This window comes from Monodelphis domestica, chromosome 4, assembly GCF_027887165.1.
Source record: "Monodelphis domestica isolate mMonDom1 chromosome 4, mMonDom1.pri, whole genome shotgun sequence".
Taxonomy (NCBI): Eukaryota; Metazoa; Chordata; class Mammalia; order Didelphimorphia; family Didelphidae; genus Monodelphis; species Monodelphis domestica.
The window spans coordinates 90,520,288-90,539,438 of record NC_077230.1 but is presented as its reverse complement, the minus strand read 5'-3'; the positions used below and the strand labels follow the sequence as shown (position 1 = coordinate 90,539,438).

Sequence of the window (19,151 nt, the reverse complement as noted above, 5' to 3'; positions counted from 1 at the left end):
AAGCAGCAGGAAGTTCTCATAAGGATGTAGGTAGATGGGTAGCTGAATGTCTTTTGGGACAAGGGTCAGATAATGAATGGGAATAGGTAAAAGGAATAAGCATTTATAGAGCCTACTATGTACCATGACCTGGCTAACTGCTTTACAAATATTCTCTCATTTAATCCTCACCCTGAGAGGTAGGTGCTGTTATTTTTCTCATTCTGCAGTTGAAGAATTGGAGGCCAACAGGGTTAAGAGACTTGCCTAGGGTCACACCGCTACTAAGTGTTTAAGGTCAGATCTGAACTCAGGAAGATGAGCCTTCCTGATTCCAAGCCCAGTGCTCTATCTACTTTTGCCACATACCTGCTTAGAATTAGGTACAAAAACAAAAAGTAGAATAATAATATGCCTTCAAGAAGCTTACCTTCTTCTGGGGCATATGATATATAAATAGGTGAGTAAATTCAAGATAATTTGAGGAGAGCCCTAACCACCCAGTGGAACAGAAAAGGCCTCATTTAGAAGAGGACACATGGGCAGAGCCCTGGAGGTAACGAGAATTCTAAGAAGTGGAGGTCAAGAGCTGGTGCATAGCAGGCATGAGGGACAAGCTCTGCAAAGGTGGTGATGGTGAAAGCTAGAGTGGCAGGTTTGGAAAGCAGCTTGTAGGTTGCCTTGATTGGAACAGAATATGTGAAGGGGAGTCATATGAAATAAATCTATGAAGGGAAGTTGAAGTGAAAGGCTTTAAATGTTTAGTTGAAGGGGTAGCTAGGTGGCTGGCTCAGTGGAGAGAGTGCCAGGTCTAGAGATGGGAAGCTCTAGGTTCAGATCTGTCCTGAGATTCTTGTAAGGTATGTGACCCTGGGCAAGTCACCACTCTTCTACCTTGGAAATGATGCTTGGTATCAATTCTAAGACAGAAGGTATGGGTTTAAAATAAATAAATGGAAGTCTAGTTAAAGAATCTGTACTTTATTTCAGAGGCAAAAGAACCACTGAGGGAAATAGCCTTCTCAGAATTGTGTTTTAGGGAGAATACTTGGTAGCTTTGGAGAAGTCTGATTAGAAGAGGGAGAAGGTAGAGCCTGAAATAGGTTCATAGGACGCGAATGAATTAAAGGAGATAGATGTGAGAGGTTTGTAGGAGCATGTTAAAATAACTGTTATTAATAATAATAGCTACCACTTGTAAAGCTCTTACTATGTGCTAGACACTGTGCTGAATGCTGGTGTTACTGGCAGAGGTGAGACAGAATCAGATGGCAACAGGATTTTGACAGGATTTTATTTTAAATTGTTGGACTGATATCCATTAATCATATTTCTCTAGAGTCCTTCGCTGCTTTATTTCCCCTAGGTTAGGGATATAGGACTATTTGCTCAGTTGTGTACGCCTCTTTGTGAACCCATTTGGGGCTTTCTTGACAGAGTTCTTTCTCCAATTCATTTTACAGATAAGAAAACTGAGGCAAATAGGAATATCGTATTCCATGCCTTTCTTTTTTTCAGTGTGGATGCAGCCAGATCCTGAGTTATCCTCACTGTGGTTCCTTGGTATCTGAATGACTTCTTGGCAGCTTGTAATATCTTTTCTTTGGTCTGATAGTTCTTGAATTTGGCTATAACATTCCTTGGTGTTGTCAGTTGGGGATTAAGTACAGGAGGTGATCTGTGGATTCTATCAATCTCCACTTTTCCCTCTTGTTCAAGGATTTCGGGGCAGTTTTCTTTAATAATTTCCTGTAATATAATGTCCAGGCTTTTTCTTTTGTCATGGTCTTCTGGTAGGCCAATAATTCCTAAATTGTGTCTCCTTGAACGATTTTCTAAATCCTCTGTTTTGTGAATGAGATGCTTCATATTTTCCTCAATTTTTTCATTCTTTTGGTTTTGTTTTATAGAGTCCTGCTGCCTTGTGAGGTCACTTAATTCTAGTTGTTGTATTCTGGTTCTTAAAGACTGGATTTCATCCTTAGTTTTTTGGTCGTCCTTTTCCTTTTGGTCGGATTTTCTTTGGAGGTCATCTTTCATCTTCTTCACCTCATCTTTCATCTGCTTTGCCTCATCTTTCATCTCCTTTGCCTCATTTTCTAGCTGGTTGATTTTGGCTTTCAAGACACTGTTTTCTGTTTCTAGATGACTTATCTTAGTTTTTAAGTTCTTTTCCCAATTGTCTTCAGCCTCTCTTCATTGTGTTTTGAATTGCATTTTGAGTTCTTCCAAAGCCTGTATCCAATTCGCTGGGATTTCTGATTTTTCCTTTGCTGATCCCTCCCCATCTGTTTCATTCGCTCTTTGCTCATTACCTGTGCAGAAGCTGTCTATTGTAATTTCTTTCTTCTTTTTCTGTTGTTTGCTCGAGTTTACCCCTTCTTTGCTCCCCGTATTTGGCGGTGCTCTTGCTCCTCTCATTTTGTTTTGGTTTTGGGGCTGTCAGTCTCCCCTCTTGGAGCTTTGTCAGATCTCTTGGTACAGTCTCTAGGGGAGGAATGTTAGCTTCCCTGTCCTCTGGAGGCTTTTGATTGGATTGAATTCAATTGGGTTGGGCTGTATGTGGTATGAAGCTCTGAGGCTCTGAAGACTCCTGGAAGGCTGGGCCGCCCAGGCTCTCTCCAGTTCTCTCCAGCTGCTTCTCCGCTGTCCACAAGTGCCTCTGCCCGCCTCCCTAAACTCTGAGGAGTTCTGATGGAATTATGTTTAACTGGATTGGTCTGGATGTGCCCCGAGGCAAAGGTGAGGCTGGAGCCCGATGGAGGGATCCAACCTCGGCCCTGTTTCTCCCTGGCTTCCTCCCCGCTGTCCAAGCTAGATGCTCCAAGTCCAGCGCCCCGCTGCTCCCAAGGTAGACCCTGCAAACCAGCACCTTTGCCAGCTCAGAGGTTTCCGCTGCTGCCGCAGGCTCAGCGCTCTGGGTTGTGGGGGAGGGGTCCTGGGACCTACCCTCTGCCTTCCCCTTAGCCCTGAGTATTCTTGGATTCTGGCTTTTGGGGGGCGTACCTTTTGATTTGAGTCCAGAAGGAGGGTTCCCTGCTTCTGTCCTGTTGTTCAGCTTGGATTTCGGTGCCCTTGGAGCATTCAGTCTGTATCGGTAACCTCACAAGGTCTGAACTTTTGCTGCTTTCTAAGCCTCCATCTTGACTCTGCCCCCCAACTGAGGCAAATAGGGATAAGTGATTTTGCTCAATGTCATGGAGCTAATAAGATCCTGAGGCTGGATTTGAATTCAGGAAGATGAGTCTTCCTGATTCCAACCCAGAATTCTATCCACTGTTCCTTAGGTGGCTTGTAGGGCTATATTTGTCCCCTCCTCCTCTAAAAAAAGTCTGAAAGTGTTTTTTCCTTGGTTTTTGAGAACAATATGTATAGAATCAATACTAATTATTCTTTAAACATTTGAAAGACTTCTCCTTAACACATTAAGAGCAAAGGGTCCTAGCCCCCCCCCCCTTTGGTAGCTAGTTTTGTTTCCTTTTCAGGTAATTTCTATTTTCTTTTTTGAGCCTGGGCTATTATATGAGGCCTCTATTTGATCTTCTGTTAGTTCGGATATTTTAGAAGTTATTCTTCTATTTCTTCTGTGTTCTCCATTTTGTTATATCTGTGTGTAGTATATTCTGATAATTCTTTTTATTTCTTCTTGTCATGTTGTGGTTTTAGCTTATTCAGTTACAATTTTGTTGATGTGATTTTCTGGCCTCTTCTCCTTTTAATCAAGTTGGCTAAAGGTTTACCAAATTTTGTTAGTCCTTTCAAAGAATCTTTACCTGGAAATTCTCATTGGATTACATTCCCTGGGAAGAAGCTCTGCCTCTGTCTCCATGTGGCTTCGGAGACCAGCGCATTGGGATTGTTCCCTTGCATCTTGCTCAATCCAGGTCATTGATACCCATTCATGACTAAGCACCCAGGATATGTCAGGCACTGGGTCACAAGTTGAAGTTAGAAAGACCAAAACGAAACAGCTATTGGGGAGATTTAACATGGAGTCATATAAATACAAAATACATATAAAGTCACAGTCATAAAAAGTAATTTTTAAGGGAGGAAATACTAACAACTGGGTGGTAATGGTAGGGGAAACAGCAGGATATTAGGCATATGAACAGCACAATGAACAAAAACCACTGAAGATGGAGTCCTAGAAACACAATTTCAAGTCTTCCACCCTTGACTCTTTTCTGAAGTAACTAAGCAGAAGAACCTTTAGGGCTGTGTTGTCAAACCTATGGTACATGTGCTGGAGGGGGGTTGCTCTCTTCTCCTTCTCCACCCTGCCTGAGGACATTTCTCACATCACCCACCCCTCTACCCAGCAGCCCAATGGGAACACTTCCTCTCTCTCTTCCCTGTCTGGAATAAGGTAGGGGCTTCACATACAGTGTGAGGGTTGCAGTTTGGGCACTTGGTCTCTAAAAAGTCGGCTATCACTGCTTTTGGTTATATGCAAAGAGAATTAGAAGGCAAAAAGGAAGAAAGAGGGAGAAGTAAAGGCCTGGATGATCAATCTGCCCCATGGGAAAAATTAAGAATGGCTAATGCTTTCCAACCGGCAATGTAGTGTAATCCAAGCTATTTTATTCAATTTATTCAAGAAACATTGATCAAACCTACTGTGTGCTAAGGACTAGAGCTATAAAGAAACAAAATAGCTCAGTTCCTGTTTTCAGGGAATTGATATTCCTTCATAGCTCTTTTGGAGAAGGAAAAGGCAAACAACTCAGTATCCTCACCAAGAAAATCTCATGTATAGCTATGGCCCATGGTGTTGTGAAGAGTCAGGCATGACAGGACAATAATAACAATGTGTGGAAGAGAGATTAGATTCATTCTACTTGACCCCAAAAAGGCAGAACTTAGCCTAGTGGTTGAAAGTTGCAGGGAAGCAGATTTTAGCTTGTAGCTGAAACTGTCTCCATGTGTTGTCTCCCATATTTGAATATGAGCTCCCTGAGAGTATGGCTGTCAGACCTTTCTATTTTGAGTTTAGCATACTGCTTTGCACATAATAGGCCTCTCTTACTTCCTCAATCTACTTGCTCCCTCTTTTCCTCACTTTCCTTCCTTTCCCTTCCTTCCTTCCCCTTCCTTTCCCTTCCTTCCTCCCTTCCTCCCTTCCTTCCATGAAGGGGTTAGCCCCAGGTGATCTGAAGTGTCTTCCAGCTTGGTTCTGTTTTCTCCCATGGAGTGACATGGGGGTTTCCTCTACTTCTTCTTGCATGACCTTGGGCAAATCATTGAATCTCTTTAGAAGTTGGTTTCTTCATTTGTAAAATGAGGGCTGTAAGTTTTTTTTTCTAGATCTAAATCACAAGACTCCATAATCCTGGGCTATCTCAGATATATTGGTCACATTCTTTTACTCTGACTGTGGTCTTTCTTCAAGTTAAATGGCCCACGGTTATGATTCCACAGAGATATACTGTGGATAGATATTGCCTGTATTTTTTTTTGCCAACTGTTTCTCAGAAGTATTAGTTCTATTATAAAACGTTGGGATGAGATTCTTCCCCACTTCTTCCATTCCTAAGATTGACCATAAGTCATCGGGACAGCCTGCACAGAATCAATAATCTAGGTCAAGAAACATTATGAAATGTTTATTGGGTTCAGAGAGTGTCTATTATTTCTAGCTCTGCTAATAAGTAGAGTAAGAAGAGCCCACAGGACAAAAACTAGAACTTGGTAGGTGGTATTAAAAGACTGTGGGAGGTGTAAATTTTGGAAACAGAATAGAAAGGCCCTGAGCACTAGAAAGGAGAGTCATGCTGAGAAAGGGCCAAGGGCCATGTGAGCAAGTTGAGGCCAGGCCTTGGCAATTGTGACTTAGAATGAAATATGAAGAAATTCAACTTTTGTCCGAAGGGGAGGGCCAGCCTGAAGAGTGGGTTTATAGAATAATCAAATGTTGACCTGGGTGTGGAAATCAGTCAGCATCAGAACTTCAAAGGCTAGAGAAAAAGACTTCCAGGAAAGAGGCCATATGAGTGCCCATCAGGTTAGCACAGCTCTTATTGTTCTTCATCCTTCATCTTCAAAGAAGACCATGACTTGAACAGGAACTGGATTTAAGGGAGACGTCATCCAAGTCCAGTGGCAAGACAAAAGGCAGGACAAATGCCTGAGCTCTGGGCAAGCATCTTCTGGGGCCCAGGTACAGAAGCATTGTCTTCACCTAGGGTTCCTTGGAGAAGATTCAGACTAAGAGAAGAAGGCTCAGAATAGAAGGTTAAGAGGCAGCTAGGTAGCATAATGAATGGAGTTCCAGGCCGGGAATTTGAAGAACCTGGGTTCAAAAGTGACCTCAGACATGTCCTAGCTTTGTGACCCTGAGCAAGTCACTTGTGACCCCCCATTGTCTAGCCCTTACCATTCTTCTGCCTTGGTTCCAAGACAGAAGATAAGAGTTAAAAAAAAAAGAGAGAAAAGAAAAGAAAAGAAAAAAGGACTAAAAAGTTGTTCTTGTCAATATTTGGCTAGATTAAAATTATTTTAGGATTACACTTGTGTCTCATCCCCCCTCCTTGCCTCCTTTTTTTCATGATCTAGTTTCTTTTGTTTACTAATTATAAAATGTATGCTTTCTGGAAGACCGATGAGACTCGCTTCCCCTTCTCAGTAAAAAAAGGTAATAAACTATGGTTGTGATATGAAGCCTAAGTTGTCAGACTTGGTCCATGTGTCCAGTTTGCTTTGCTTAATGGCAAATTACAAAGGAAGGCTCCTGAGAAGCAACTTTTTCTAAAGCACAATACTTTTTTTTAAAAAAGCTTTTATCCTTCATAAAAGGCAAAGTAGACACTCTTGATTACATAAAGTTAAAAAGCTTTTTCATAGATAAAATCAATACAGCTAGAATTAGAATGAAATTATACAAATGGGGAAAGTTCTTGCATTAAACATCTATGGTAAGTCTGATCTCTAAAAATCTAGAGGGAATTGCTGTACATCTCTGATATTAAGCCGCATTCTCCAACAGACAATACAGAACAGTTTTCAAAAGAAGAATGAAAACTATTAATGAGCATCTCAGAGCTTTTTCAAAATCACCATTGAAGACAAATACAAATGCAAACAACCCAGAGGTATCACCTCACACCAATCAAAATGGTAAAGAAGGTAAAAGATTGGAAAATTCATCATTGGTGGGAAGGGAAGCATCTTCATTCCTTCTGGTGAAGCTGTGAATTGACCCAACCGCTTGAGAAATCATTTTGGAATATGCAAGAAACTTTAAGATTTTCCCTCCCATTGAACCAAAATCTCTGTGCTGGGTTTGAACCTCAAGGAGACACATGACTACAAGAAATGACTATTATATACAAAAGCATTCACAGCAGCATTGTGATACTGAAAAGCTGGGGGAAAGGGGTCGGTCCATGAGGGATGGCTAAACTGTTATATGAATGCAAGGGAAAAATGGTAGGCAGCAAGATATGATGAACACAGAGAGGGAGGAGAAACTTTAAAAGATTTATATGAAGTGATGCCGGTGAAGGGAGCAGAGTCATAAACAATGACGCACGCAATGACTCCAACTACATAAATACATGTGTATAAACTGCGTAAATAAATGGCAATAAGCTTCGAGGTCAAATACAACAGCCCACGTAGGGAGCAGACTATCAAAGTTAAAGCCTATGTCCTTCCTTTCCATTCAAATTGGGGTAAATATAAACGTGGAAAGTGGCATGTACCATCAGCGTCCATCACACTATTAGGCAATTTGATTTAACCGCTTCTAGGGAATAGGGTGTTGGTTAAAATAGGTTGGCAGTTATCTGTTGTGTCAAAACAGAATGGATTCAGGGACAGCTTGGAAGCACAATGGACAGAATTCCAGTCCTGGGGGTGGAAAGACCTGGAGTCAAATGTGGCTTCATATACTTCCTCACTGTGTGACCCTGGGCAAGTCACTTAACCCCAATTGCCTAGCCCTTGCTACTCTTCTGTCTTAGAATTCATATGAAGGCAGAAGGTAAGTTTTTTTTTTTTTTTGTTAAACCCTCACCTTCCGTCTTGGAGTCAATACTGTGTATTGGCTCCAAGGCAGAAGAGTGGTAAGGGCTAGGCAATGGGGGTCAAGTGACTTGCCCAGGGTCACACAGCTGGGAAGTGTCTGAGACCAGATTTGAACCTAGGACCTCCCATCTCTAGGCCCGACTCTCAATCCACTGAGCTACCCAGCTGCCCCCTGTAAGGTTTTTTTTTTTTTTTTTTAAGAAACGGATTCACAAAACAAACAGAAAAACTTCTTCAGAGGGCAGGAGTTATGATGTGGTGGAAAGGACTCTGAATGTGGAGAATAAGGACCGGGTGTGGAATCTTGGCTGTAATACTTACTCTCTGTGTACACCTGGGCAAGTCAATTCATCTCTACTGAGCCTCAGTTACCTCATCTATAATATGAAAAGACCACTTGTACAATTTCCCTCACAGGGCCATGGGGAAGAAATTTCTTAGTTCACATGCTTATTACAAAAGCAATTCATATACATATGAGTTGCTACTACAGGGTGAATTAAGATGAATTGTGCAAAATAAGGGGGAGAGCACTAGAATGACCCTAGTGAATACAGAGTTGCTATAACAGCCAGAAAGTCCTGAGTTCAAGTCCTGCCTCTGACACATACTAGCTGGGTAACTCTGGGAAGGCTATAAGGTTGCTGATCTGCATTAGTAAAGGAAGTTTTCATAATGAACTTCCTTACACAAACGAAATCATAGGTTTGGACCCAAAATATGGGGGAAAAGGCTGGGAGAGGAGGGATATTGTTTATCTTGAGATCAGGAAATTTCTCATAAAGTAGAATTTAAGTAAGTAAGAACTGGTAAGAGGAGAGCAGACCAGACTCCATCCCAGGAGATCTAGGATGGTGGGTTATTAGAGAGGGGGCCCTGAAACATGAATTCAGATCTCAGATCCACTCTTTATTATGTGGCCAGCCTTGGACTGGTGACCGAATGCTTCTCAGCCTCAGGACCCTACGCTCTAAAATGAAGGGGAAACCATGTGATCTATGGCTCATCAGAAAGAATAAAAGGGGTTTGGCTGCTAGCACTATGCCCCCTTCTTCCTTGGGGTATTTCCTGATAGATTAAAATTAACCCAGCTTCCAAAGACCCATATCATTTGACACAACAGTGCCAGCTACTTAATGAGCCAATTCACGTAGACCCAAAGAGGAAAGAATGCATGTGGAACGAACCATGCCTACTTTTCTCCCCCTACTTTTTCTCCCAGGTTTTTCAGGCTGTGTTTGGGAAAGGAAGTCTTCAAAGGGAGAGGACAAGGAGGATAAGAAAACTGGATCTCTTTGCCAAAACAATTTACTACAATGCAAACACATTAATTGAGCACCTACTATGTGCAGGGCTCTGTTCTGGGGTGGGAGATACAAGACAGATAAGACATGATCTTGAGGTACTTAAAATGTAATGATCTAAAGGGTGGGGAAGACATATATACACAGAAGGAGAAGAAGATATAGTCAAAAGAGAGGTTTGAGCAAAATGCTATGAGAAATTCTATGATGCAGAAGTCTTGGGAGTCGTGAGCCTGGGAGGACTTCATCAAGAAGGTAGTTCTCATGTGAGGTCCTGAAATAAGGGCAAGACTTTAACAGACTGGCGGTGGAAGCATTCTAGGCACTGGAGACTGTAAAGAGAAATGCAGCGTTGGGATGAGAATGAAGAATGGAGAACAATGTTGTTTGACTAGAACATGGAGTGCCAGAAGGGGAATAGTAGGAAAGAAGGAGGGATAGGTTAAGATCATGGGACTTAGGCCTGGAAGAGAGCTCATTTGGACCTCTCGTTGTACAAATAGTGTTTCACTGAGATGATCCGTGGCTTGTCCTGGGTTACCATTGGTAAAGCCCTGGATTTGGAATTTTAACCCGAGTCCTCTGGGGAGACTAGCCACGCCATGTGTACACCCCAGCTTGGGAAAAAGCCCATGCTAGATCCAAGCAGATGCCCTGACTGGGATGGTCCTGAGGCTGGCTCAGGTCTGTACTGTTCCCATCAGATGATTCAGAGACAATGGTGTGTCATTTGCGGAAACAAGAGTCAAATCGAGGATGTGGTTTACTTGCCACAGTCCAGTATTCTCTGCAGTGGTTGACGTCGATGTCAGAGAAGACATGGTGGTGAGGAGGGGGAACTCCTGAGGTTCCAAGAGAAAAAAGAAGAGAGATATACCTGGAATTTCCTAAGGAACTGGGGTCCGACTTGTGTGGCACCCTGAACGGTACAGAAATTCAGAGGGGAACATGATGTGATCTCCCACTAAGTGAACCATGTAAAAACCCTGCCTCTGGCTAATCTGAAAACAAACTAAAGAACAAAGAGTACGCTGTCTAGCTTTCCAAGGCTAATATTATCCTGCAGAGCTTCAAGTCACACAACACTAAAGGTACCAAAGAGAGGCTATCTAGTTTAACCTTTCATTTTACAGTTGCAGTAAGTCTAGTCCAGGGTCAGAAGGATTAAGGAGTAGGTGATTAGGATTGAGTGACTTACCCAAGATCATGCAGCTAGGAAGTGTGTGAGGCCAGATTTGATCCCAAGACTTTCCATCTCTAGGCCTGGCTCTTGAATCATTGAGCCACGTAACTGCCCCTAAGCCCAAAGGCTTTAAAGCCCAAGCTTCTGTCTCCCTAAAGAGCCCTCTAGTTGCAAGGCTAAGGAGTCCAATCCAGTTCCAGTTTGATTTCCCATTGGGCTCTCCTGCCATGTCAGGGGGTCACATAAAAAGGTTTCAGACCTGGGTTTGGCATCATTCTTTGAGCCAAGCAAACAATGGAGGAAAGCCAAGAGAGGCAGAGGGAAACTGGGCTAAGCCAAGTAAAGCTCCTTGCCAGAGACAGCATCAGCTCTACCTGTTTTTTCTTTTTTTTTTTCCTTTAAACCCTTACTTTCTGCATTAGTATTAGTTCTAAGACTCTAGAATGGTAAGACTTACGCAATCCGGGTTAAGTGCCTTGACCACGGTCTCAGAGCTAGTAAGCATCTGAGAACAAATTTGAATCCACATTCCCCCAACTCCAGCCTTGGAGATGCCACCTAGCTGCCCCCTCTTCCTGCTTCTTTTGCGGGAAGTACAGTACCCCAGCCTATAAGCTAAAGAGCTCATGAAAGGTAGCAAGGTCCTGCTAGAGGTAGGAAGTCCTGTGAAGGTCTTCTAGTCATAGGCCAGTCAAGGGAACTCATCCCCTTTCCGTATTCTACTCTTTCATGGAGGATGAAATGTGAACATATTTGCATGGGAGACCAAAGGCGGGAACAAAAGGGGCAAGAAAAAAAGTCTTTCCTCTTTTAAACCATATCTGATAGTAACAAGAATAAGATAGGGACTGGACCTGTGGTTTTATAAACATAGGGAATGAGGAAATGAGGAAAATCTCTCTACCAACATTCCTCACCACCTCCTCTTCAAATCTGAGTTTTAGAGAGGTACCTAGAGCATGGAGGGATAAAGTGACTTCATCAAGGTCACACAGTAAGTAGTGTCAGAGGCAGGACTTGAACACAGGTATTCCTGGTTCCTAATAACAATATAAGTAATATTCATAGCTGACATTTATGTAGCAATTTAAGGTTTGCAAAGCACTTTTCATTTATTCTTCTATTCATTTTGTACAACAACCCTATGAAATTGTTTCAGGTGTGTGCCAGTTTATATCTTCTTAAAAGAGTTGATTGTTAAATTTTCGCCGTGATCATTTAGACCTTAAAAATCAGCAAATGCTACAAATCAGGGCTTGATTTGTTATTTCATTGTTTGTTTAGATTTAAAAGAGGAAATGTTAATTATGCAGATGAAACTTAAAAGTGTATTATACATACTTTTTGGGGGGAGAACCTGATTGTTAAACTAACCAGCATATTACCCTCGGGTAAATTTACAGATACAAGTTGTCCCAAAAGACACAGTGCAATTTTATGCTTTATCAACTTTCAAAGCTGTTAATCAGCTATCAAAACTTAAAGCTTCACTGACTTTTGGGCCACTTTGTATTAGCACCACCATTTTGCAGATGGACAAACTGAAACTCCAAGTTTAAGTGATACACCTTACTTCATAGACCTAGCAAATGCCAAAGATGAGATAAGAACCTGGTCTACTCCAAGCTGATTCTTCTTTCCACTACACTCTTTGCTTCCAGAGCAAATATTAGAAGAACGAATGAAGGAATAAATGGACAAAAAAAGAATAAAAGCCATTCATTCCCCTGTTGACAAATGGTCAAAGGATATGAACAAGCAATTTTCAGATGAAGAAATCAAAGCTATCTATAATTATATGAACAAAAGTTCTAAATCCCTCCTGATTGGAGAAATGCAAATTAAAACAATGCTGAGGTGCCACCTCACACCTAGCAGACTGGCCAATATGGCAGTAAAGGAAAGTGGTAAATGCTAGAGGGGATGTGGCAAAACTGGGGCATTAATGCACTGCTGATGGAGTTGTGAATTGATCCAACCATTCTGGAGGGCAATTTGGAACTATGCCCAAAGGGCGACAAAACTGTGCATACCTTTTGATCTGGTAATACCACTACAGGGTCTGTATCCCAAAGAGATAATAAAAAGAGGGAAAGGACCTACTTGTACAAAAATATTATAGCAGCTCTTTTTGTGGTGGCAAAGAATCGGAAATTGAGTGGATGCTCATTAATTGGGGAATGGACAAACAAGTTGTGGTACATGTTGGTGATGGAATACTATTGTGCTATGAGAAATGATAAACAAGATGATTTCAGAAAAAGCTAGAAAGATGTGTGGGAACTGATGCAGAGCAAAAGAAGCAGAACCGGGAGAATGTTGTACACAGTAACCAATATTATATGATCAGCTGTGAAAACTTGGCTACTCTCGGCAATGCACTGATCTGGGACAATCCTGAAAGACTTCTGATGGGTAATTCTCTCCACCTCCAGAGAAAGAACTGTTGGAGTCGTCTTTCACATTAGTGTATTTTTTATTTTATTTTGGGGTTTTGGTTACGTATGAGTGTGCTCTTACAACAGTGACCAATATGGAAGTGTGCTTTGCATGACAATAAAAATAAAAGCAAAAGAAACCCCCAAAGGCATTTATTAAGTACTTGCTATGTGCCAGGCACTTTGCCAAGTATTGGGAATTCAGCGATCCCTACACAATATAGTGAATAACTCACTAAAATCGAAGAAGAAAGTAATTTTACTGTACATAAAGAAGCCACTTAGGACTTGGTGATGGAAGATTTGACATCTCCATTCTGGAAAATTTACCAGAGACAATCCAGGGGCTACTCTACTCACAAACGTAGACGCCAGACTCCCTCTTTTCCTAGAAATTGAATAAGAGTGAACTCCTGAGAGAGTCTAGTCACATACTTAATAAGAATAACTAATTTAGAATAAATAGATCCCCTTCCAGAAATGCTCAGTAGGACAAATGTCATTAGAGATCAAAACAGGCTGGCAGATTTGAACAATGAGTCATATTTATTGAATACCAGATAAAGTGCTAGGAAAACTGGAGTTCAAATCTAACCGCATCCATTTATAAACTGTGTCACTCTGAGCAAGTCATTTAACCCTGTTTACCTCAGTTTCTTCATCTATAAAATAAGTTGGAGAAGAACATGACAAACTAGTCTAGCATTTTTTCTAAGAAAACCCCAAATGGGATCACAAGGAGTTGAATACGGGTGAAAAAACTCAATGACAACAGTCATGTACAGGACTATATGCTAAAAGAAGTTTAATACCCAGCTATGCTCTCAGACAGCCTACAATCTACTTATAGGAGAAAAGATAAGTCCATGGAAAGGATAGACAGTAAAAGATCAAAACAACAATTCCCAAAGCCATTGAAGAGATCTTTGGTGACTCACTGTCATGAAATATATAAAGGAAAAACACTATAGGCACTCAGGGAAGAGAAGAGAAAGATAGGGGAGAAGTCAAGGAGCAGAAACTAATTCCATCCTCAGAGCAGTCCCTGGCGCCTCCTTAGAAACAGCAGGCTGGCAGGAACATGAGGACTTTTATGAGCCCAGCTACTGGGAAAGCTTAACTGCTAAAACTACTTAAAACTTTAGGATGTACAATTGAAAAGGACGATACAGAGATTCATGGGAAAGTTTGCTGGGTGGAATGGCTGGGGGAGTCACTATGGTAATACTCAATGAGTGGTTTAAAGTCATATAACAAGTTTCTGGGGGCTACTTCTTTCTTCTTCAACACTGACACCCTATTCCATCACCCACTACAGGGACTGGTTACACAGGACTGCTAAGTATAGAGAACAGAAGCGTAGACAACCATTGCAGGGAGGTCAAAAAGAAAGAACCACCAACCTTAGAGTCTGAAGAGTCCTTACAGGTCAACATTTCCAACTCTGACCTGAAATGGGACTCCTCTCTCTTACATCCCCAATGCAAGATCATCTAGCATCTGTCTGAAGACCCTTAGCGATGGAGAGCTCACTACCTCACAAGTGGAGCTATATATCCGACTCCCATTAGAAATAGTAGTAATGGTAGTGGGGGAAAGATAGAAGAATGGTGATAGTGATATTTATTTGTCATCCTTTTACATATAGCTACAATAAAATGGAAAATGACTGGAGGAAAAAAAGAGGAGCCAACACTTTATTGAGCTAGAACTATGCTCTGGTGAACATACTAAAGATTTTTGCTTACACCAGCCCAGTGCAGATGCTCCAATGCTCAGGAGCCCCATGGTCCCTTCCTCCATTACACTGTTCTTTGCACATGAAGAGGACATTACTGACAAATCCTCAGCACCCCATGCCCAGGGTTATTTTTCTGGTTGCAGGGATGTGTCTCCACTGAACCACACACACACACACACACACACGCCTGCTCCCTCTCATAATCTGCCACTGTGTGTGTGTGTGCGCGCGCACACATGCAGCGCATATACGTGTCTGGGTTCCAGGCCAGGACTGGGAAGCAGTCTGTGGTCATAGAACTAAATCAAGTGAAGTTAACTGGCCCAGGCAGGAATCAGACCTGTAGCCTCATCAGCACTGGGCTTTAAGCCAACTGAGCTAAGCTGCCCATCCAGATCACTTCTTGAAGGCCACAGCGCCAGTAGAACTGCCTTGTGGTTAGTCCTCTCAGATATTTGTCACCGTTAATCTGTTCTATTCCCCCAGTACCAACAGATTCAGTAATGAGAGAGAGACAGACAGAGACAGAGAGGAAGTGAGGGAAGGAGAGAGAGAGAGAAAGGGAGGGAGAGGGAGGGGGGAGAGGGAAGGAGAGAGACAGGGAGAGATAGAGAGAGACACAGAGAGACAGAGAGAACAAACTTGTAGAACATGGTTCCAGAATCCACCACTGCTTTTTTGGAGCTGAAGGAATTTGTTTGGGAATGATACTCAACAACAGTAGAGAGGTACAGAGATGAACAGGAGAGAGGTAAAGGCATCCTAAGTTGCATGGGGAGAGAGGAGGAAGAGTGAGGAGAGATGGAGAGGAGGAAGGAGAAGAAAGACAGACAGACACACACATACACACATCCTTCAGCTCTGCTTCCAGGGCTTCCCCACTTACCAGTTTACTTTTGACCAATTTTTCTATTGCACTGACAAGGTCCGCAGCAGTGGGTACATCAGCAGAGCCTTGCCGGGCTGCTAGCAAAGAGGAGGACTGCAAGACAGTGGGTGGCAAAGGAAAAGCAAATTAGCAAGAAACAAGGAAGAGGAATTAGGAAGGAAGGAAAGAAGGAGCAGGGCTGCACTTTGGAAGAGAAAGGGAGGGGAAAAGAAGAGCAAGCCACATACAGGCCACACAGCACAGGCATGGAGATGGGTCACTGCCCAATTCATAGGTCAGGAGTGTTTGACAGAGGCTTCCTCAGTGAACCAGCAACAGCAACAGCAAGCACTGGAACTTCCCTATCCATCACACACATGCTGTGCCATCAGGAGCCCAGGAAGGTGGGTTTTTGATTTATCCTGGAGATAAAGGATGGGCAGTCCATACTGCCGGTCTGGGGGCCGAACTCCCTTTGGAGGGCTGGGAGCCGTGTGATTGCAGGAAGGAAAGGGCAACGGTGGTGCTGTCCCCATTGCCATAGCAGCCTAGGGTCCCGGGGATGTGCCCATCCTGAGGTGACCCACATGAGGCAGCAAAAAGAACAACTCTGAACTCAGAGGACCTGGATTCAAATCCCATTTCCTGACATTCCTATGTTCACTAAACAACTCTTTCCCTTCTCTATACAATGAAGGGATTGGGATAGATGGCCCCTGAGGTTCCTTCCAGCTCTAGACCAATGCTCTGGCCTGAGCAGTGGGAGCCTGAAGACAGACACCTGACGAGTCTCTCGGCATAAGCAAACGTGCTGGACACTGTTCCCCTCCCCCTCTCCATCCTTCTTCCACTGTCCCGACCCTCAATAAAGAGGGGTGGGTGAAATCGTTATGGTCTTCTTGGCGCCCAGAAGTGGTCTGCAGTAGTTTCTTCTATGGAAGGCCCAATACTTCAGACACTGGCCTAGACTTACTGTAGCTCCCTTGAAGGTCCTTCCATTTTTCCAAATATCTCAAATAATGTAGGCTTTTTGGCTCTAAGGATTGGGACTGGACCTGGGCATGAATTGGGCTGGAGAATTCCCAGATGAGGAAAGTTCCTCTGCTCATGCAAGGAAGCACCTCCTCGGAAACACGGCTTTATAGTGTCTCTTCAAGTTCTAAGTGTTTACAATGGGGATATGACTGGGGACGTAGACTCTAGTGCAACTATCAATAATAGGGAAATAGGTCTTGATCAATGACACGTGTAAACCCAGTGGAATTCCTCATTGGCTATGGGGGGGGGATGGGGATGGAGGGAAAGAACATGAATCATGGAACCATGGGAAATCGTTCTAAATTAAGTAATTAAATAAACTTTAAAAAAAGGTTCTAAGTGTCTAACTGACTTGCTCAGGGTCACTCTGCCAGGAATTATAAGAGACAGGACTCAAACTCAGTTCCTCTTGATTCTAAGGCCAGTTCTCTAGCCTGGTTATGTCATGTTGCCCCTTCTTAAAAACTTTATAATTTATACATCTACATGTATGTTATATATAATAACTGTATATAACTTAAGAACTTAAAAAATTTTAAAAACACAATAAAGATAAAAAATAAAAAACTCAAACATGCAATAATTGTAGATTTAGATTTAGGAGTACATGGTTGTGTTTCTATTACTCAGTATCTAGAACTGGGCTTCTTTAGGTAAGAAAGTGTAAGATGTGTCCCTGACTGCTTGGCTGTAGTCAAGAGCTCACACAGGAGCAGAATAGGAAATGAACTTGGAAATATAGGTTGAGATCAGACTGTGGAAAGCCTTGGACTTTATGTGGAATTAGAGTCATTAAACTGAACTCTTCAGGGGCCTCACATTGACAAATCAAAGATTTTTTTTTTAATCCTTACCTTCTATCTTAGATTCAATATTAAGTATCAGTTCCAAGGCAGAAGAGTGGTTAGGGCTAGGCAATGGGGGTTAAGTGACTTGTCCAGGGTCACACAGCTGGGAAGTGTCTGAGGCCAGATTTGAACCCAGGACCTCGGTTCTCTAGGCCTGATTCTCAATCCACTGGGCCACCTAGCTGTCCCCTGAGCAGTGCTTTTTTTAAAAGGCAAGATTAATCTATTAATAGAATTCCAAATGGATGGGAAGGCAGGCAGAGTCTAGAGGCGATTACTTTGGAGGTTCAGGTGAGAAATGTCAAGAGAAAGAGAGGGAAAAGGAAAGGATAGATTTGAAGGGGAAAAATGCTAGAAGAAAAAAAAACAAACTTCAGCACCTCAGACTTGATGACTGATTAGATCCATAGGTGGGAAGGTAAGAGAGGAGAGAGGAAAAGGGAGAAATCCAAGAGAATTCTCAGGTCATCTTTGCAGCAATCCCCAGCACCATGAACAACATACACCTAGAGCTCGCCTGGGGAGAAGCACCTTGCAAAGTGTTCTGGGCAGCACAAACAGTCCTAAAGTGAGTGGGGACATTGCACAAGCAAAAATCAATTATCATCTGGCCAAAATCTGCTCTCCCAGCTCTCAAGTTTCAACTGTCCCCAGCTGACTTGTCTTTCAGACTTTGGGGGTCTACATTTCCAGATAAAATAGACCCTTTTTACCTCATTCCCCAGTAAATCTTAGCATTTGGTTCTGAAGGGACTGGGGGTAGCCTGAGGCCAAAGGTGGCATCTTATAATTAAGTTTGAGCTTTGAGAAGAAATCCTGGCTTTTAAAAGCAGTACATTTTGTGCCTATGGCAGCCATCGTCCAAAGCTGTGGGGGAATACAGGAAGGTGGAGACAGCTGTTAGGGGTAAGGTGAGGGATGTTTGACCTTGGCAGATGTGCTGAGTTCATGACCACCTCATACCTCAACTACAAGGAAGGATAGGATGAAGAGAAAGAAAGAAAGAGAGAGAGAGAGGGAGAGGGAGAGGGAGAGGGAGAGAGAGAGAGAGAGAGAGAGAGAGAGAGAGAGAGAGAGAGAGAGAGAGAGAGAGAGAGAGAAAGGGAGAAAGGGAGAAAGGAAGGAAGGAAGGAAGGAAGGAAGGAAGGAAGGAAGGAAGGAAGGAAAGGAAGAAAGAAACTGACCTTCAGGTAATTATAGCCGAGTTTGGACATCAAGAAGAATTAAGAAAATGTACCTCCTTTTTTTTTTTTCCTGAGGTCATGGAACAAGAAGTGGGGAGTATTACAGATACTACCAGATGTAGCTGATGTTTTGTCTTTATTTTCCTCTCTCATTCTTTCTTTTGAAGGATGGGTAGGAGAAAAAGAAGGAGTACATTTAGAAATGAAGATGATTTTTAAAGCAAGAGAGATAAATAAAATATTTTTTAAAATTTAAAAAAAAACACATGCAAAAGAAAACCACTGTATCTGGTTATTATGCCAGTAGTCTGGAGAACCTCACTATTCCTTGGGGACTCCTGCTCTCACTGAGGGATAGCATATGCTTTTTCTCTTATTTCTATTTATTTTTAAGGAGAAAAGAAGGATTTAACCCTGTGTGTGTGTGTCTGTGTGCTGCGCGTGCGCTTAAGTATTGTCTATTTAGAAACATCCTGAGTGCCACACCACCTAAAACTACTCTTGACTTCCTGTCACTTTTTCAAAGATGAAATCTAGAAA

The 19,151-nt window shown here is 42.5% G+C and overlaps 1 protein-coding gene across 8 annotated transcripts in view; it reads right to left on the bottom strand.

The window, feature by feature from the left end:
• KALRN (kalirin RhoGEF kinase) overlaps positions 1-19,151 on the bottom strand; it is a 1,009,634-nt gene that overhangs the window by 106,417 nt on the left and 884,066 nt on the right. For 2 of the 8 annotated variants that reach the window (XM_056793570.1, XM_056793571.1), the window contains exon 4: positions 15,560-15,655. The exons of the other annotated variants lie outside the window; for them this stretch is intronic. In XM_056793570.1, the coding sequence (XP_056649548.1) occupies positions 15,560-15,655 (96 nt within the window). The remainder of the gene's footprint in view (positions 1-15,559; positions 15,656-19,151) is intronic. 8 annotated transcript variants of the gene reach the window in all.